This window comes from Vanacampus margaritifer, chromosome 14, assembly GCF_051991255.1.
Source record: "Vanacampus margaritifer isolate UIUO_Vmar chromosome 14, RoL_Vmar_1.0, whole genome shotgun sequence".
Classification (NCBI taxonomy): Eukaryota; Metazoa; Chordata; class Actinopteri; order Syngnathiformes; family Syngnathidae; genus Vanacampus; species Vanacampus margaritifer.
The window spans coordinates 14872425-14894014 of NC_135445.1; the positions used below are offsets into that span (position 1 = coordinate 14872425).

The window sequence follows — 21590 nt, forward strand, 5'->3', positions numbered from 1 at the left end:
TTGTACTGTTAAAGTATTTGTTGCTTGCAATCCATTGGGAAATGTCACATTTTTGGCTAGTTGTTGGGGTGGGAGGGCTTCTGATAGTTCGTGAGTGAGGTTTTATTGATTCCAAGTATCACATGCCTGGTGACCAGATACTTGCTGACAGGGGGTTTACCCTTCATGGGGACTTTGCTCCTCGTTGCAGCTGTGAACTTTTTACTCCAGCGTTTGCGAAGGGTAAGAAACAGCTACCTGCCAGGAAAGTAGAGATATCAAGGAAAATTTCCTCCGCGAGGAGACATATCGAACGTGTTATATAAAATAGATGTGTGTTCTGAAACGTACACTGCCAATTTGATGTGTGCAGAGTTTGAAAGATGAAGCGCTGGGATGTACTTTATCGAATTGCGATAAGATTGTGCGAGTTTGTGCCATTTTGAGCAACATTGGGCCCCAGCATTGTGTATGATGAACAGTAAATTGAGATCATCTTACAAATCATTGTGATGTATTCATCATATTTGATTTTGGTCATTACACACTGTAACCGCACAGAATTTTTTCTTAATATTTTTATTAGTTTCTTAATCAAAATCTCTTTTAATCTGTAGATTTTTAACTGTTCTCTTTTCTGCTTATGTACTGAGGGACTCGAAAGGCGCTTCCAATTCAAATGTATTTTTATAGTTTGGAATCTGTCTTTTGATTGTTGCAGCAGATGTGCTGATTTCTGATTTGTTTGTTTTGTTTTTAATTTACATGAATAAAGTCTTATGACAGTAAATGGGACCTCATTTGTTTTATTAGCTATTTATTTCTTCCTGTTATTTGCAATGGAACATAAAACACGATATAACGTAAGTATACATCTTATTGCAAAGATGAGGTAGAACACAAGTAAATAAAAAAAAACAGTGCAAACACCATAAACAATATTTACATGATATGCAAGCAAAAAAATGCAGACAAGCTCACTTTGTTTCACGGCACTCTCGACAACACCATTTTCTTGCTTTTGGCAGCCTTTTAAGTTTCAAACACACCAGGTGAAACCAGTGGTCGGGTCGCATGAGTCACATCCCACCATAGGCCCTTCTTCTGAGGTGGTTTTACACACGCAATAAAGTGTCTGGCAGTGACTCATGGTAATTATAAGTTATGCTGACCGAGTTTTTATGAAAAAAGATGCAAAACACAGCTGAAATATAATAATTTCGGGCAACGTTTGTCTTGCGATGTTTAATTGTGCGTGCCCGCTTTTCAAAATGGCCGACACTTTGCCCCGCGAGAAGACGTCATTGTGACATCACGCAGACTGCGAGAATGCACGGCATTTGTTGGCTTGTGTCAGGCCCCTTTTCAATATGGCGACGCGTTACTGCGGTTGGTGACGTCATAAATGCACGGATGCCCAATGGAAGAGGAACATTAGTTTTACCGGGGATTTTTGCCACGGCAAAAGAGGATGGGAAGGATAGTAGTCTTCATGAAACTGAGGGGAATATCTTCATCATAGATGCGAGGCTGATTACAACTTGTGTCACAACATTTTAATTAAAGCTAGGCTAGCACACAGCATGCTCTGTGATCATGTCTGCAAGATCTATCAAATAAAGGCATTCGTTTTGCTTGAGTTTTCTGCATTCTATGACCTTGGCTTTTGTTTACTGTGAGCGAGACTACGTAAATACAAACAGAGACCAACTTACCGACCGCAGGTGTAGTGGAGAGCGACCTGGCGAAATGGGCCGAGTCTCGTAGTATGACGTCATCCAAAGATAACATAACAATGATGTTTTATGTAAATTATGTTGCTGAATTTTTGTTTTGAAAGGCAACAAAACTACTTTCACAAACGATTAAAAAAAAATACATCAATAAATAAATAAATGGACAAAGGGGCACTTTGGGCATTAGTGCCAAAAAAGCATGTGCCCCGGCACCCAGACACTACACACCCGCAGCCTCGCACCCATCGTTGGTCAGGTTGAGGGCATTCCAACGGAGGGAAGACAACAGTGGTGAGATAAACTTATTTAAAGGGGGAAGTGAATGACTGGAGGTAATTGCGTGTTAAGAAATACAAACCCTGTGAATACTAGTCAATGGCAGATAAATGAGGGACGGCGGAGTTTGATCAATTTCGTAGAGAAAGGACGGCGGAGTCCTGTGTACACTTAAATTCCGTGTAAAATTGCCGCTTTAAAACGCTTAATGTGAATGTGAATAAATGGAGATAAAATACCACCAGGTATTTATCTCATATAAAACAGTGGGATATAAACAGCAGACTGTTGTGGATGCACAGGCAAGAATTCTCCACCTGAAAAGGTTGAAGGGAGAATTACCACAACAGAAAATTTGAGTTGCTGTCCTACTGATAAGTAACCAGTTGGTGTTGACAAGTGGACCAAATTCTCTAAAAATGGGGAAAGGCAGTAGTAAAAATAAAGCCTAGGGATACACTGCAGTGTAAAGATTGGAAGTTCATTGAAAAACAGGATCCTGATAAAAATCCAATATTTAGACACATGGATAACTGAACATGCCTTTAATGGTCAATTGAATATATAAAAAATAGCCAAGTTGCAAGAAACAATTATAAAAAAAAGACAAAGAACAACCCAGAAAAATGGTTTTGAGGAAACAGAATACAGGATGAGAGTAGCCCTAAACAGAGAAGAGGGAGACAAGAAACGAAAAGAGAATGTAGACAAAACAAGAAAGGAAAATAAAAGGAGTAGAGAGGGAAAAAGAACAACTAATATTCCAAAGAAAGGAGGATGAGGAAACAGGACCAGTGTCAAGGAGAGGAGAGAGAGTTGTTGAAGAAGGGGAAGGTGCAACTGCCCCCCTTTATCCTGAATTGTTACTGCCACCACAGAATGACCAGATCAGATGGAACTGACTTGAAATGGTCAAAAAGACTGGAAGGACTGCTATCTCTGCAAATAACTAATATGTCCCCTGACCAAGAAGACTTGTATCCAATAATTCAGGTAGCCAACCCAAACACCCAAGATGGTGCCGACCCGACTATTTTAGTCTACCGGACCTGGACTATGGATGGCGTCAAAAAAGCTGCAGAAGGACTTACACCCCATAAAGCAGACAGAAATCAGTTTGTTGAGAAAATGAAAAATTTAAGGCAATGATATAATTTAAATGGTGTAGAAGTCCAACAAGTGTGGATGGCAGTCATGGGTCCAGATTGGCATATTAGAGGACCATGGAATCCAAGTGGTGCAAATGGGATTTTGGCTCATGATAGTTGCGAATTGGGACACCGAGTGCAAGAATTAATTAACGGAGCAACCCAGCGTTTTAGACAAAGAGCAAATTACACTGAAATAGGAAGAGTAAAACAAAAAGATGAGGAGCCTTTTGAGGAATACAGAGTGAGAATGACAACTGTATTTAAGACTCACAGCGGTCTGCAGGAAGATGGAGATGTAAATGGGCTATTTCAACAGCAGTTGAAAAATGCTCTTCATGCAGGTTTAAAAGACCCAATTCAGAGTTGGATTAACAAACATCATATTGCCCTGCCTACAGGCACCTTGGAGGAGTTTGTAAATCACGCCCTACATGCTGAAAAAAATATAAAAGATATAAAGAAACAGAAGTCTGCAGACACCTTTTATCAAGATGAAGGACAGGAAGTTTTATACCTAGGTGGAAGAGGACAAAGAGGAAGAGGAATAGGAAGAGGAGCATATAGACAAAACACATCAGACTGCTGGTGTTGCGGTAAGGAAGGCCATATAGCGAGAGATTGCCCTGAGAAGAAGCAACCTTCAGCATGACTAGACTAGGCCTAAACAGCATTTGGGGGCTATTCGGGAAACAGATGAATTTTTGGAGGAAGAGGTCCTCTTAAATTTATAAGAATTATTGGCATTGGATGAAACAAAACCTGAAACAACTCTATTGGTAAATGGGAAACCAATTACTTTTTTTATGTGACACAGGTGCATGTAGAACTAAATTCCAAATGCTAGAACAAGTGAGCATTGTGTTGCAGTCAGATCTGCAAGTGGAAAAATGTCCAAAGTAGTAGAATCACAACCTGGGTCGAGATGGTTTGCTTTTGCTAGGATTAGCATTAGTACCGACAGCTGCAGGACACATTGCAGTAAAACGAAAAGCTGATTTACAGAAAGGAGGCAGTCCAACACAGGTCAACCTTTTTTGTTGTTACACCCTTGACCTTCCAAATAAACCACCACATGAAACAGCAACAGCATTAATGACTGAAGGGAGGAAGGAGATTGCCAAACTACGAGTTGAAATGTCAGAGAATGATTTGCACGTTACACTCTGGTACAAAGGCACACTTGGCCCAAATGTGGAGTATGAGAGAAAACTTGGCAAAAATAACACCTGCTAGAGTCACTGTGACTTATTTGTACACTGAAACAGAAAGGAAAGCAGTTGTAGGAGTGACTTTAAGAGAAGAGACAGAAATATTGTTTAGAATGTGGACTCCACCCCACATCTCTTTGTACAAAGATAAACATCAACGCTGGAAAGACTTAGGGAGAGTAGTTGAATAAGGTGAGAGAGCAACTGATTGGGTTACCCTTTCAACCTATACAGAAATGAGTGCCTCAACAGGATTAAAAAGAAAGGCAGTGTTTTGGACAATTCAGGTACAGGAAGGCATACACCTGCATTCTCAGCATCAATGAGACGTATTGCTTACTGAGGATGAGGAAGATTTTTTGAAGGAAGTGCCATAGAAGTTATGGTCTAAAGGGCCTACAGATTTTGGGTTAATAAAAGGAACCTTACCAGTACAAATTAGGCCGAAAACGGAATACAGACTAAACAAAGCCCGACGTACAGACGGACTTAACATAGTTTGTGCTATATATATATATATATATATGTCTGATTCGACCTATTTTTTGTTTTGCATTATTTTCCTTTTGTCTTGTTCGAATGCACGGTTCTATGTTATGTTGTGTGCTCAGTTTGCAATTCTCGTGTTCTGTGGAGAAAGATTTGGAGTCGGTTGAGTTACCCTAAAAATGCTTTATTGTTTGTGTATTATTGCACTATATCGCCACAGAGTGTTATCCTAAAACTTGTTTTCAATTGCATGTGACGCGTTATTTATTTACACCTAAATAAAAAGTTATGACGTTAAAGTACCACTGATTGTCACACCCAACTAAGTGGGGCGAAATTCGTTCTCCGCATTTGACCTATCCCGAGGGAGCGGTGAGCAGCAGCAGGGGCTGCACTCAGGAATCATTTGGTGATCGCGGTTGCGTAGACGATTCCATGAACAGATCTTTTGAACGGTTCTTTTTAACTCATTCACTGCCATTGATGGCTATAGACGTCAAAAATTCATTTGAACTATTTCTATTAGTTTAACTCTTTCCCCACTTTTGTTAACAAGAGTAACAAGAGTATTCAATCAGCATTTCTTTAATGTATTCAGGACCCAAATCATTCAGTGATTTATTGCCCAGTAGCAGAATTATGAAATCTATTCTACAGCTGACTGGGGGCCAGTGTAAAGGCTTTAACGACGGGAGTGATATGTTGTGAACTTGTTATCTCTTTGTTTTGGTCAGGACCCGAGCTCCAGCGCTCTGAATGAGCTGCAACTGTCTGAGCTACAACTGTCTGATGCTCTTTTGGGAGAGTTCAGTCAAAAGACCGGTGCAATAATAGAGTCTGTTGGAAATAAAAGCATGGATAAGCTTCTCTTGGTCTGCTTGGAGCATGCAGTCCTTCAGTCTGGATGGGTTTTTTTCAGCTGGCAAAACGCTGTTTTAGTGATTAATTTGATATGATTGCTGAAAGTCAGGTCTGAGTCTGAGTCAGTGCCCCAAGATTTCAAACTTGGTCTAGTTTCTAAAGACAATGACTCAAGGTGTTCCAACAACATCCACTCTTATCTTTATTACCAAAAACAACTGCCTCTGTTTTTGTTTTGGTTTAGCTGAAGAAATTTTTGGTTTATCCAATTGCTAGTTTGCTCTAGACAGTGACACAATACATTAATTGAACTGCTGTTATTTGGCAGGTTGATGGAACATTTTGAATACAAATACAACAAAATAAATAGGGTAAGTAAATTCAAGACATATATACAATTCAGTATTACAAGTTCACAGATCGGTAACTCATTTAGCAATAGATGTCATTCCTACACCATCTTTGAAATATAAATTAAGAAATTACATCATATCAAGCTTCATTGATCCCTGGATTCCCTACTATTCTCACCAGCACACTTGTGCTTCTTAGCATTGTCCTTTCTGGAGAATCTTTGACCACAAATTGTGCAGGCAAAAGGTTTCTCACCAGTGTGGGTTCTTGTGTGTTTTTTTAAGCTTCCATGCTGAGAGAAACACTGGCCACAAACTGAGCAGGCAAAAGGTTTCTCACCAGTGTGGGTTTGTGTGTGTTGTTTTAACTTTCCCTTCTCAGAGAAACTTCGACCACAAACTGAGCAGGCAAAAGGTTTCTCACCAGTGTGGGTTCTTGTGTGTCTTTTTAAGCTTGCATTCACAGCAAATATTTTACCACAAACTGAGCAGGCAAAAGGTTTCTCACCAGTGTGGGTTCTTGTGTGTATTTTTAAGTGTACATTCACAGCAAATATTTTACCACAAACTGAGCAGGAAAAAGGCTTCTCACCAGTGTGAGTTCTTGTGTGTTGTTTTAAGTTTCCCTTCAGAGAGAAACTCTGGCCACAAACGGAGCAAGAAAAAGGCTTCTCTCCAGTGTGGGTTCTTGTGTGTCTTTTTAAGGTTTCCTTCTGAGCAAAATTTTGACCACAAACTGAGCAGGCAAAAGGTTTGTCACCAGTGTGGGTTCTTGTGTGTGTTCTTAAGCTTTCATTCCCAGCAAATGTTTTACCACAAACTGAGCATGCAAAAGTTTTCTTCCTAGTGTGGGTTCTTGTGTGTTGTTTTAAGTTTCCCTTATGGGAGAAACTTCGGCCACAAACTGAGCAGGCAAAACGTTTGTCACCAGTGTGGCCAATCATATGTGTTTTCAATGTATTCTTGTCACCACAAGTTTGGTGTTGACTGTGTTCATCGTCATCAGTGTGAGCGGAGTGTAGAGAGTCATCACCATCTGATATTGGAGCTAACCAGGTGTCTTCTTGTGATCCTCCACGGTGGTCACCTGCTGTTATTTGTTGTCTTGAGCTGCTGCTTGGAGGCTCCGCCCCTTTGCTCTCTTCATATTGACATTCATCCTCAGTTTTCAAATGGACACCAGTCACAGGCAACTCTGTGAAATCCTCCTCTTTGATGTAAGGTGGCAGCTGCTCCTCTTTTTTTATGTTGGGAGGCTGCAGCTGCTCTTCACGAAAAGGCTCGAAGTCAGTCTCCTCTTCAACACCAGGAAACTCCGGCTCCTGCCACTCAGAACAAATATATTTTTCACCGATGTCTGCGGGACAGAAGACACACATGGTTTGTTAAAGTCAGTCTGTTGTGACCAGGGTTAGGAGGGTTACTTTTAAAATGTATTCCATGAGTTACAAGTTACCTACTAAAACATATTGTTAGTAACGTAATCCAAGTACCATTATATTAAAGTAATGTAACTTGATTACTCTAATACCAAGTATGCTCATGAAGAAAAAATCGCTACAATATTTATTACTATAAAGTGCGTCCCTGCTATTTGTGGGTGATAGGGACCCGGGCAGCCTATAAATAACTAAATAAATAAATACGATATAGTGGATGGATGGATGGATGGATGGATGGATGGATGGATGGATAGATAGATAGATAGATAGATAGATAGATAGATCCCGGAAAACCGTGTTTGTTTGTGCATGGGTGGGGGGAAAAAAGTCACGCGAGACTCGTCGCAGTTATGTGACGTCAGGTAGCGCTTTGCTTTCCATCCATCCATCCATCCATTTTCTTGACCGCTTTTCCTCACAAGGGTCGCGGGGGTGCTGGAGCCTATCCCAGCTGGCTTCGGGCAGTAGGCAGGGTACACCCTGAACTGGTTGCCAGCCAATCACAGGGCACACAGAGACAAACAACCATACTCACAATCACACCTATGGACAATTTGGAGTGTTCGATTAACCTGCCATGCATGTCTTTGGAATGTGGGAGGAAACCGGAGTACCCGGTGAAAACCCACGCAAGCACGGGGAGAACATGCAAACTCCACCCAGGAAGGCCGAAGCCCGGACTCGATCTCACGTCCTCAGCACTGGGAGGCGGACGTGCTAACCAGTCAGCCACCGTGCTGCCCCAGTCAGCCACCGTGCTGCCCCAGTCAGCCACCGTGCTGCCCCAGTCAGCCACCGTGCTGCCCCAGTCAGCCACCGTGCTGCCCCAGTCAGCCACCGTGCTGCCGCTTTGCGCTTTGCTTTTGGGAGGAAAATTGAATGGAGAAGCAGACAAGAATTACAACGTGCTCTAGCAAGTTTAATGTCCAAAGTATGGAAGATATGTTTATTTTATATGAACAATCGGATAGAAAGTGTCGCCGTGTACAAAGCTTGTCATCCGCGACTACGGCAGATGTCCAGATGTACATACACGCTTGATGAGCCGGCATGGATACCGCCGGTGTGCAACTGCACGGACAGACAGGATTTCTTCCAATTAATTAATTAATTAATTAATTAATTAATTAATTAATAAATAAATAAATAAATAAATAAATTAATAAATTAATAATAATAATAATAATAATAATAATAATAATAATAATAAACTGCCGAGGCCGAGTGAAGCGCAGCCAGGTATTGAGTCATTCTAACCTGTTGACCGGAACGCTTCCAGGGTTAGCGCATAACCCCCATTCTGACCTGAGAAATGTACCAAAGCGACTGAGAAAACTGTAAACGTAACGTCAGAAAGTGGCCGGATAAAGAATCCGTTGAGTAAATACTGTACAATAATGTTGCTGAAAAGCATTGATTAAACAAGTGACAAACCTGCTCTGTTCAACACAACTCGAGGCTGCTTGCAAACAGTGTCCAGCAGTTGACGTTGTCGCTCGTTCTCCTCTTGTGCTCCACAAAGCTTCTCTTCGTACTTGACTTTCGTTATTGCGTACATTTTCACACGCTATTCACGGCACTTTATGCTCACACTTGATGTCTGCTGAGCCTACTTGTTGATAACAAAAGCGTCTTCTTTTTGGCGGCTAGCAAGCTAAGCTAAAATAAGGTAAGCTAAGCTAAACGGGACCGAGAGATTTTGACGAGCACTGTCTGACACGAATGTAACCGGACACGAAATGTAGCAATTATGTTTGACTTCAATAAAGTAGTGACGGATGTTTAAGTTCGTTCAATACAAACTCAGGATGAATTGTTTAGTGTAGCGCGTGTGGCAACGTCAAGCAACCTGAAATGGTATTTTTCTGTCACGTCAAAGCTACGGCAACACCATTTGGACAAATCTCGTGTCAAGAAAAAAATAATCAAAATTAACACGTTTAATGCAAGACGCAAAATAAAAACCAAATCTTCAAACTGCATTTTGACGAATTAGAACCATGTTTAATCCTATACATTGTTGTTGTACACTCGAGTCGACATTTCCTGACAACATTGTTCATCTGTGCAGCGTATCACGTTCATCTCTCTACATCCGGTGATGTGCTACACTCAGCAGTGGTGTCCAAACTCGGTCCTCGGGGGCCGGTAGTCCCGCAGGTTTTGGATATTTCTCTCCTCCAACACAGCTGAAGCTCATCAGCAAGCTCTACTAAGCCTGATAACAATCCTGTTGATTGAAACAGGTGCGTTGGAGCAGGGAAACCTCCAAAACCTGCAGGACTACCGGCCCCCGAGGACCGAGTTTGGACACCACTGTGCTACAGAATCAGAGTTTGGAAAATAAATATTTTTCAATGGATATATACTTTAAAATTATTGAGGGGTTTACCCCCAAAATTTAAACTTGTTTCTGTATTGATGGATGGCATACTTTTTAAAATGTATTTGCAGAGTGAGTCATACTAAATGTAACTAGACTGAACGAACGACATACTTGTCAACTTTGGTTGTGAAAAATAGGGACACCCCCCCAATCAGCATGACGATCGGCCCTCTTGCTTTGGTTGGGGGTGGGGAGAGAGAGTGTTGTTCGACTGACATCCATCCATTATTATTTGCGACTCATCGCCGTGGGAAGGGCACAGCAGCCGGTGACATGTGCCGATTAATATTTATCGACTAGGGCGAATGGCCATTGGCCGGAAAATCGACTGGGCTGTGCATCTGGGAAACTCATGAAATTCCCGATGGCCAGTCCTCTCCAAGTGTCAGGTGTATGGTCATCTCTTTCATTATTTATCTATGCTATGCATAAACCAGTATAGTGCTGCCCGTTGCAGTCCCCTCTAGTGCTGGAGCTATCGAATATTTTGGTATTCTAATATCATACAGAAAATTCTATTGAATAAATATTTGGAAAATAATAAGATATTTTTGCTTGGTGAAAGAACAATCATGGATACAGAAGACATTATAAACATATTTAAATTTAAATAGTGCTTTGTAGCACATTATTTTCTTCTCCAGAAACATTAGTGAGATTTTAGACAACTCTCTCCCCATACATGTTGGAATGACCTTCCGTTAAATATATTGCAACCTCCCTCTATATCCACTTTTAAAACCTCTCTTAAAACACATTTGTTCTTTGACTCAGCATCAGACTCACCATTGTTTTTTGTGTTTGATGGTGCCTGCTGTATTTTACTCACCTGTGTTGCCTGAAGGAGACATAGAAAACAGGCTGGATAGAGGTCCCAGAGGACCAGGGTTGAGTGCCACTGATGTGTACAGTATTTGGTATGCAGTGATGGCTGTTCTAAAGTGATTTATAAATGAAGTTGAGTAGTTTTTGTGACGTCAGAACCACAGTTGTGTTTTGCTGACTACAACCACACAATTGAGTAAGCCCGGCTTGTTAAACAGATCACAGGAACGGCTACTGCAAAAGTGTGTAGTCAGTTACGTCGATTAAACTGCCTTTACTTACTTCGAAAAGTAATCGGATGGCTCTCGCTTCAGCCACGAACTCATGCTCACCCACCCATCGTCATTGGCTGGCCAAAGCTTGTCTAACCTTGTTAGTGTCTACAGGATCCATGGTCGTATTATTCTGTTATGAGCCAGTAAAAAAAGGGATCCCAAAAACATAGACAAGAGAAAAATGACTCAAAAGAGATTTATTACAAAAACAGAGTACGGCAAAGTACAACAAAAGTCGCTGGCAACAAAGAGCCAAAAAAACAGAAATCAACAGAAAGTGCTTGTAAAGGCAAGAGGACAAAGTACGGAATGGAAAACGCTTGCAACAAAAACTCTAAACGGCCAATAAACCTTATGCACGGCAGCTCATGACGCATTCCTGAAAAATATGGAAGCGTACAAGCTTCCGGTTTCCTTTTATTCTAAGCTACCAGGAGACCAGGAGAAAATAACCTCGTGTTAACATAGACTTTTGTAATCGGTTTGATTCAATAGCTCAGAGCTGTTGCTTTTCAAGATGGAAATGTCATCCGTAGTAGTGACTTTTTAAAGACGAAGGGATAGGTCCTCTTGCCAAGTCTGTGGTGCGCCATTATGTTCAGCTTTGAAAATGTTTTCCAGTGAGTCGGTTCTACAGAGGAGATACAAAGCTTATACATTCGGTGAGACAATTTAACTATAGCAACATCAAATTGATGAAGGTAGTTTGTCCATCTTTGTTTCTCCTTGCGCGGCTTCCAGGTGAGTCATGAAGCGCTCGTTCTCAAACCCTCTCTTTCCCTCCATGTGAGGCACCCGACTATAGCGAGATGTTCATGTAGGCCGCTCCATCATGAAGCTTTGTGGGAATATTTATCCTCATTCTTCAGTTAGTAGTTTATCCATCCATCTTCTGCTGCTTATCCGAGGTCGGGTCGCGGGGGCAGCAGCTTTAGGAGGGAAGCCGAGACGTCCTTCTCCCCAGCCACTTCAACCAGCTCCACCGGCGGGATCCCAAGGCCAGCCGAGAGACATAGTTTGTCCAGCGTGTCCTGGGTCGTCGCCGGGGCCTCCCGCCGGTGGGACATGCCCAGAACACCTCTCCAGGGAGGCGTCCAGGAGGCATCCGAACCAGATGCCCGAGCCACCTCAACTGGCTCCTCTCAACTCTGAGTCCCTCCTATATGACCAAGCTTCTCACCCTATCTCTAAGGGAGAGCCCGAACACCCTACAGAGGAAACTCATTTTGGCCGCTTGTATCCGGGATCTTGTTCTTTTCGGTCACGACCCACAGCTTGTGACCATAGGTGAGGGTAGGAACGTAGATCTTTCCGGAGGGAAGAGGTACAAATAGTTTGTGTCCCGGGTGGGTGGGGTCTGCAGCTATGCGACTAGCCCTCCTCCGCATCCTGCCGTCATATATAGAGTCCAGTGGTGGGATAGGACTGCCCACAATTCTCTGTCCTGTTTTCACTACCCGGGATAAGTCCTTCTTGTCCTTTTCAGTGCAGCTCCCATACCACACTGTTGCACTAAAACAGAGGATGCTCACTATTGTGGCTCTGTAGAAGTTTTTTTTAGGAACTGAGGTGAGAGTCCAGTCCTATTAAACTTCCTGAGGAAGAAGAGCCTTTGTTGGGCAAGCCGACGAGACTTCCTTGTTCAACAAGCCGCTCGCTCGACCAATGAAAGGCAGTTTACAACGGCAGAGTCTAACCCCCTCATTTGAATAACGTCCTGGCAGAGCGTCTGCAGCATGAAATAAATAAATGTCAATGGACAAAAGCAGAGATGAAGCAGAAAATCGGTACAGCTCAATGATGCCCATTGAAGGCAGCTGAAAAAAAGACACACTGTTTAACCTGTTTGGGTTCACCCACTAGGCAGAGGGACAAAAGCAAGACCCGGCGGTCCGCCACATCATTTGTCAACTTGATCTCTGCAAAAATCTGGACCAAAATGTCATGTATAATAAATAATGTGAAGATTTTGCAATCATTTGTTGTTACACAGTTTACAGTAATTTGAATAATTGAACAAACTATTATCCTTGATTTCAAAACTAGTAATCCATCATCTTGTTGGGTATGTGTATTAATTTGATGAGACAAATAAACATTTATTTGGTTTCACCGTCATAATTGTGCCCTGAGATAAACCTCGATTCCAAAGGGGCCCTGCGCTAGTGTAACAGCAGAGGTGGTAATAACTCTCACACTTATTATCCCGCCCCCAACCCCAACTCAACTGGCATGGCGGTTTGAAAGCGCCCACCTTTTCAGTCTTGAGTGTGTGCACATCATAGAGAAAAAGGCATTTGAAGAGCAGTACTTTATTCAGAATCACTGTACACGGTACACTATTTCATCTCACCACAAAGAATCAAAGTTTCTCCAAAATCAATTTCAATCAATCATTCAGTTTTAAACACAAATTAAATTTTAAAATAGGGTGAGTCAAGACGCATACAATACACAATACACAAACATATAATTCGTTCATTTAGCAGTAAATTTCTGCACCATCTTTTGAATTTAAATTCAAACATGAGATATCAAGCTTTATTAATCACTGCTATTCTCACCAGCACACTTGTGCCTCTTACCTTTAGCCTTACTTGGGAATCGTTGGCCACAAATTGGGCTGGCAAAATGTTTCTCACCAGTGTGGGTTCTTGTGTGTTGTTTTAAGCTTCCCTTGTGAGAGAAACTCTGGCCACAAACTGAGCAGGCAAAAGGTTTCTCACCAGTGTGGGTTCTTGTGTGTACTTTTAAGCTTTCATTCACAGAGAAACTCCGGCCACAAACTGAGCAGGGAAAAGGTTTCTCACCAGTGTGGGTTCTTGTGTGTTTTTTTAAGTGTCCCTTCTGAGTGAAACTCTGGCCACAAACTGAGCAGGTAAAAGGTTTGTCACCAGTGTGGGTTCTTGTGTGTCTTTTTAAAATTCCCTTCTGAGAGAAAGTCTGGCCACAAACTGAGCAGGCAAAAGGTTTCTCACCAGTGTGGGTTCTTGTGTGTTCTTTAAAGAGTACCTTCCGGGAGAAACTCTGGCCACAAACTGAGCAGGCAAAGGGTTTCTCACCAGTGTGAGTTATTGTGTGTTGTTTTAAGTTTCCCTTCTGCGAGAAACTCTGGCCACAAATTGAGCAGGAAAAAGGTTTCTCACCATTGTGGGTTCTAGTGTGTCTTTTTAGGCTTCCCTTCTCAGAGAAACTTCGTCCACAAACTGAGCAGGCAAAAGTTTTCTCACCAGTGTGGGTTCGTGTGTGTTGTTTTAATTGTGCATTCACAGCAAATTTTTTACCACAAACTGAGCAGGTAAAAGGTTTCTCGCCAGTGTGGGTTCTTGTATGTTGTTTTAATTGTGCATTCACAGCAAATTTTTTACCACAAACTGAGCAGGCAAAATGTTTCTCACCAATGTGGCCAATCACATGTCTTCTCAAGTTACACTTGTAGCCAAAAGTTTTTCCACACTGAGAACATTTCCAACGTTTGTTGTCAGTGTGAGATGCCATATCACCTTCAGAATGTTCGTCGTCATCACTGTGAGGAGAGAGTGACGAGTCGTCACCATCTGACATTGGAGCTAACCAGCTGTCTGCTTGTGATCTTCCACGGTGGTCTTCATCACCCTCTGTTTTCATTTCTTGTCTTGAGCAGCTGCTTGGAGGCTCCGTCCATTTGTTTTCTTCATGATGACCTTCACCCTCAGTCTTCAAATGGACACTGGTCATGGGCAACTCTGTGAAATCCACCTCCTCTTTAATACATGGTGGCACGTTCTCTTTTTTTATGATGGGAGACTGTGGCTGCTCTTCTTCTTTAACTTGAAGAGGCTCCAAGTCTTCCTCCTCTTTTTTTATTCTAGGGAACTGTGGCTGCAGGCGCTCAGGACAACGACATATTTTACTGATGTCTACGGGACACAAGATACACATGATTTGATATAGTCAGATTGCTGTGACTTTGATGTTGTGTATTTTATATTTAAGATTATCAGATGGGTCACATGAGTGAAATAATAACAAAGCTGGCCAATGTTACGGATTGTCTGTATTGTTGTATTTTGTAGAAATCACATAACAAAATTTTGTAACCCACACTGATTGAAAAAATATGTCACAAAAAGTAAGGGATATTTGGCTTTCGGGTGAAATTTCAAGACGAGCATAAAATGCATTCAAACCTTTACAGGTGAACTTAATGTGACCTCTAAGCTTTTGAATGCACATATCCAACTGTTAAATGTTTCAATACTTTTTGCACAAGTAGCTGTTCTGTAACGAGAAGCTTAATGGTAAAATTCACAATGCTCCAGCTCATGGAGGTGGCATCATCAGGGAATGGCTGTTGGAGACTGGTGTACCTCAAATGGCATGACCTGCACTTTTTCCAGACCTGAATCCTACTGAAAACCTGTGGGATCAGATGAGTAGAGGCTGGAAACTCTGCACCCCAGAAGCTCAATGACCTGAGGGCTTCCCGTCAAGAAGAGTGGGATGCCATGCCTGAGCAGACAATGAGTCGATTTGTGAACAGCATGAGATTTTGTCAAGCTGTAATTGATGCTCAAGGGCACATGACGAGTTATTGAGACATTGAATTGTTGTTGTTGTGGTGTACCCATCCACCATTGCTAATAACTTTTCAACGTTTCAATTAATTGTTTGAGATGAGGAAATCACCAGTGAATTCTCTACTTAAATGTCCTACCTCCATTATATTATACCACTGTAGCATCAACTTACGTTACATTTTTCAGAAATTTCACCAGAAAGCCAAATAATATACGTTTTTGTGAGTAGTGTAAATCCAGCGTCCACCATTAACGGTGGCAACTATGACACTGTGTACGCTACTAAGATGCTGGCCAGTAAGCATTTCATCGATTAGACTTATGAAAAGAAAAGAAAAGATTATTAGGAATCAAAATATCAGATTCAGAAAAACGGTTGATCATTGGTTATTTGGTTGACTTTATTCATCACACAAGTTAATTGATTAGTATACCGTAAGTCAAGATTTGGAAAAAAAATGCTCATGGTAATGTATAGAATTATATGCTTGATGTATTATAACAACTTGTTCAACCATTTTGCATGTAAAATCTAATGAACTAATGCAAAAATGTTGTGAACTCATGTTGTGAGACATATATATAATATATATATATATATAGTGATTAATATTATTATTATGATTTGAAACTCTGCTTTTAACAATCACAGCATTGGAACATCAGACATCATTTCAAGTTTCCGTCTTTTCCGTTGCCTGTTTCTGGTGACGTCATAAATGCCCGGATGTCTCACCGCAAGAAAATGTCATGTAAACACGCCCAGTAGACATGAAGCGACAGTAAGCATGAAATCTTTTTTTGGCACTGACGGAACCCCTATTTCAGTGTTGCTCAGTTGATGGACATCGGACACGGTCATTTTTGGCAAGTCTCGTGGCGATCGTGAGTTTAAAAAAAAGTGCAATTTTCCAGAGAGTCATTCTAATCAGTTTTGCCGAACGCCTCCGCGGTTAGCGCATAACCCCCATTCTGATCAGTGAAATGTACCAATGCGAGTGAGAAAACTGTAAACGTAACGTCAGAAAGTGGCCGGATAAAGAATCCGTTGAGTAAATACAATAATGTTGTTGAAAAGCATTGATTAAACAAGTGACAAACCTGCTCTGTTCAACACAACTCGAGGCTGCTTGCAAACAGCGTCCAGCAGTTGACGTTGTCGCTCGTTCTCCTCTTGTGCTCCACAAAGTTCCTCTTCGTACTTGACTTTCGTTATTGCGTACATTTTCACACGCTATTCACGGCACTTTATGCTCACACTTGATGTCTGCTGAGCCAACTTGTTGATAACAAAAGTGTCTTCTTTTTGGCGGCTAGCAAGCTAAGCTAAACAGGACCGAGAGATTTCGACGAGCACTGTCTGACACGAATGTAACCGGACACGAAATGTAGCAATTATGTTTGACTTCAATAAAGTAGTGACGGATGTTTAAGTTCGTTCAATACAAATTCAGGATGAATTGTTTAGTGAAGCGCGTGTGGCAACGTCAAGCAACCTGAAATGGTCCTTTTCTGTCACGTCAAGGCTACGGCAACTCCATTTGGACAAATCTCGTGTCACGAACAAAAATCAAAGAGCAAATTAACATGTTTAATGCAAGAGTCAAAATTTATTTGGAGATTAAAAAAAATCTTTAAACTGCATTTGGATGAATAGGAACCATATTTATTTAGTTCCTTTACATTTTTGTTGTACACTCAAGTCGACATCTCCTGACAACATTGTTCATCAGTGCAGCGTATCACGTCCAACTATATACATCCGGTGATGTGCTACAAAATAAAAGTTTGGGAAATAAATATTTTTCAATTGATATAAAATGTATTTAAGGGTTTACCAAAAAATAGAAACTTGTTTCTGAATTAATGGATGGCATACTTAAAGAGTCATACTAAAAACCAGACTGAACGACATACTTGCCAACTTTGGTTGTGAAAAATAAGGATTAAAACACATTTGCATCAGATTCGCCATTGTTAAAGTTTTTTATGGTGCCTGCTGTATTTTTGATTATTCATTTATTGATATTCATTTTATTTACTTATTTACCTACTGTACGTACGTCTCGGGCACCCCTATCCAGCCAATTTTCCATGTCTCCCTTAGCCAACACAGGTGATTGAAATGATCAGCTAATTAGCCAGCTCTGGAGACGCCTGATAACGATCCTCACCTGTGTTGGCTGAAGGAGACATATAAATCAGGCTGGATAGGGCCCCTATTATTGAGAACTACTAATGTACAGTTTTTTGTATTCAGTGATGGTTGTTTCAAAGTGCTTTATAAATAAAGTTGAGTTGAGTAGTTTTTGGTCTGTGAGACAAAGGGACATCAGAACCTCAGTTGTGATTTTGTTGACTACAACTACACAGTTGAGTAAGCCCGGTTTGACAAACTGATCACCAGGAACGGCAACTGCAGTGTGCAGTCAGTTACGTCGATTAAACTGCCTTTACTTACTTTGAATAGTAATCCGATGGCTCTCGCTGCAGCCGCTAGCACGTGTTAGCGTGCTAACAATGTTAGCCGCCCTAAACGCTGACAACGGGCACTGTGCAATAAAATGCCTGTGTAATTAAGTCTTTTTTTTAAGCCCCTTTAATTGACAATTCCAAGATTATGTCATGAGTCAAAATGGCGACAATTTGGTAAAATCTCCCCACTCATTAAAAAGCATTGGATTTTGGATTGTTGTAATTTCATTTGTGAGAATTATTTGAATTTTAAAATGTGATGAAATGTTGTTTGACTACTTTAACAATCTGTGTGGTTCAAATGATAGTCACAGGAAAAAGCAATACAATGCGCCTGTTTGTTTTCACCGTATTAAGGAAGCATTTGCATTGCATTGCATTGGGGAAGTATCAGAAATGTCCGGATGTTCGGAGAGGACGAAGTTGTGTTGCTGACGTCGGTCACAATTGTTTATGCCAGCAATGGGGTATTTGCCACGGAGGAGGCGGGACTTCCGACTTCCGGGTGTCACACACTTGCGCTGGTACCGGTTCCTGTTTGCGACGTGTGGGCCGCGTCCCGGTGCTTGCGCTGCTTCCGCCCTTGTGCCCCTCAGCTGTGTATTCCCGTCGATGAGTGTAAGTGTGTAGTGTGTCTGTCTCAGTTCTCAGAAGCATTTCAGAGAATTGAGATGGTTGTGGGGCACAGGGGTGGGGGTGCGAGTGTTGGGACGCGGACTGTTGTGTCTCAGCAGTGGCCGGGAACGGCGTGGGTGTGTGACTTACGGAAGTCGGAAGTCCGTGGCATCTACCCCATATGAACGGTGGACACACATTCTTCAAGACGAGTCAAGTCATCTGTTGCACCGGGACCAAGGTTATTCTAGTTAACATAATGAAAAAACTAAAACTAAAATTCAAAAAAACAATCCCACTCCCACTTCCTCCCACTTTCTAAAAACATGCGTGGCAGGTTAATTGAACACTCTAAATTGTCCCTAGGTGTGATTGTGAGTGTGGATGGTTGTTTGTCTCGGTGTACCCTGCGATTGGCTGGCAACTAGTTCGGTGTACCCTGCCTACTGCCTGAAGCCAGTTGGCTTCGGCTCCAGCAAGCACCCCCGTGACCATTGTGAGGAATACGTTTTTAAGAAAATGGATGGATGGATGCATAGGATAAATGTAAAAAAAAAAAAAAAAACTCAAAACGAAATAAAAATTAACTAAAATGAAAATTCAAAAACTATAAAAACCCTGCCCGGGACAGGCGACAAGCTACCTGGAACAACTTCAAAATAAAAGTGTCCCAAGGCTTTGCGCTCCACTTATTTGATAAGGTAAGCTTTATTTTGACGTTGGCCTTCTCTCCGCATTGGTGGCGTGTTGCCAGACAATATGTCAAATATTACCCGTAATGTAAACTGTTTACTTCGCTGTAAAATCGGGAGACATCACTGACCGGGAGACAAGCGGGAGATTGGCTTGTCATTCGGGAGTCTACCGCTTGAATCGAGGAAGTTGGCAATCTGTGTACTATAAAATGATGACTGTGCACAGGTGTAAAACCAAGGCCCTGCGGCCAGATGTGGCCCGCCAGATCATTCAAATCATTTGTCAACCATGAATCCCTGCTAAAATCTACCAACATTTCAAAATGTCATGTGCAATAAATAATGTTGAGATTTTGCAATAATTTTTTGTCACCCATTTTACAGTAATTTCAAAATTGAACAAACTATTACCCTTGTGATTTCAAAACTAGTAAATCATCAGCTTGTTTGTAAATGACGGCAATGTGTAAAATAGCCGCTAAGTGGCAGTCGCACGCCGTCAGCCAAGTGTTGTTGAGGTGAGGAGGCAATTAAGGTTGAAAGATTTCACCTGCTTATTTTCCTCACCGTCTGCAACACTTGGTTGGCACGTCGAACGTTATGTGCTGCGCCGTGTGGTGCTGTTGTTCAGATCTCAATTATTTTTTCATGTTAGTTTGCTTTTAACAATGTTTTTCATGAGTATTGCTGTTGTTGGGCGTCTGTTCAGGCATTTGTTTCAATAGGATGTGGACTCATCTGTCAAGTAATTGTTTCCAAACGTTTAGCACCCTTGGTACGTCTTTTTTGTCTTAAGTTGTGTTCTTTGTTGATGTGTGCTGTTTGTTTTCTGTTTCATTAAGTTTAAAATGTATGTTTTTGCTTAGTTAAAATTAGTTGTGCATGTGCATGATTTATTTTTGAAAGTGTTCATATTTTTATGCATTAAAGTGTGTGTAGGTAATTATTTAGGGTTTCTTATGTTGTAAATTTGCCATTAACCCTTTGCTTTCTTTCTGTATTTCAATGAAATAGTTTCAAAGTGTCTCAAAATAAAGCACCCATATGAAACGTTCCACCTTGTCTTGACCATTTCTGCCAAAGGCAACTACTTTGTGTGTGTATATGTCATAATTTGATGAGGTGAATAAACATTTATTTGGTTTCTTTCATAACAGCCCTCTGACGTAAGACAAAACTACAAATGGGCTTGCGACAAAACTGAGGTTTACACCCATGAGCTGTTGTAACATATTTATCACTCCGCTGACCCCTATTGGAGCCATTATCTCTGGAATTGGAATTAAGAAATCATTGAATTTGTAGAAATTTGTTGATAAGCACATATAGAACCTTTTTCAGGGTTAATACTGTATGTAGAAAATAATTCAGAGCCAAAATGGTGGGACTCAAACTTTTATTGAGGACGTATTTCAGAAAATAATTTTACAAGACATTGAGATGGACGTATTGTGACATGTTGTGTCTTCTTTACACACAGATCCAAACAGGGGACACCTGAAGGTTCTGGTGAACTGGCCTGAATTTGTCTGTACTGGACATCAGTAGCTGGGCATTAGTACAAGGATGAATGAAACCTCCATTAAACAGGATTTGAAGTTATGTTTTATAAAAAATTTGAATCAGCACCCTTCACAACCCCTTATCTAACAACACTCACTGATGCAAAACGTTTGATTTATACAAATAAAATCACGAGCGCAGATACTTTGAAGTCATTCAATATGCATCATCTTGTAAAAGCCAACCAAATGGATCGGAAAATGCAAATTAGCAGTGCACAAAATGACAAATTGACATCAGTCAATGATGGTTTAGTAGTTCACTTGCCTGACTTCCATCTGGACAGCATGAGTTCATTTCACACACATTGAATGTGAATGTGTCACGGCCGATCGAGTGAGCTGGGATACGCTAGTCAGCGGAGTAATTAAGATTATCAAAATATATTATGCATCATATAATGCATCATTATTATGACACATTAATGTTCTACACCACTGTTAATCTACAGGTACGAATAATAAACATATTATTGTTACATACATAGTGTCTATCAAAACCGAGCCATATTTTAGGCCACATTTTCTGTAGTGTAGGTATTAGTGAATTTCATGTTGTGGCCTGTGAGTGTGTACCAACTATTCCAACTAAGAATATTAATGTTGTGGTTACAGGATACACTTTGGCTGTTACCAGGCATCACTCTGATGCATTCGAGACAAAGGGATTAGAAAAAGCAATTGTTTAAATTAGGCTGACCAT

General features: G+C 41.2%; 1 protein-coding gene across 1 annotated transcript; it reads right to left on the bottom strand.

Annotated features, from left to right (window-relative positions):
* Positions 1-2521: 2521 nt before the first annotated feature.
* Positions 2522-9509, bottom strand: LOC144063753 (uncharacterized). Its single transcript, XM_077585591.1, has 2 exons — positions 8930-9509; positions 2522-7410 (listed from the first exon to the last, which is right to left on the bottom strand). Exons 1-2 carry the CDS (start codon positions 9051-9053, stop codon positions 6200-6202), a joined length of 1335 nt encoding a protein of 444 aa, XP_077441717.1. The 5' UTR covers positions 9054-9509; the 3' UTR covers positions 2522-6199.
* Positions 9510-21590: the final 12081 nt, after the last annotated feature.

Bases quoted from the DNA above. Each gene is read 5' to 3' on its own strand.
- LOC144063753 (XM_077585591.1), bottom strand. From the start codon at position 9,053: ATGTACGCAATAACGAAAGTCAAGTACGAAGAGAAGCTTTGTGGAGCA. The intron at 7,411-8,929 runs GTTTGTCACTTG...TCTGTCCCGCAG, and splicing joins AGTTGTGTTGAACAGAGCAG to ACATCGGTGAAAAATATATT.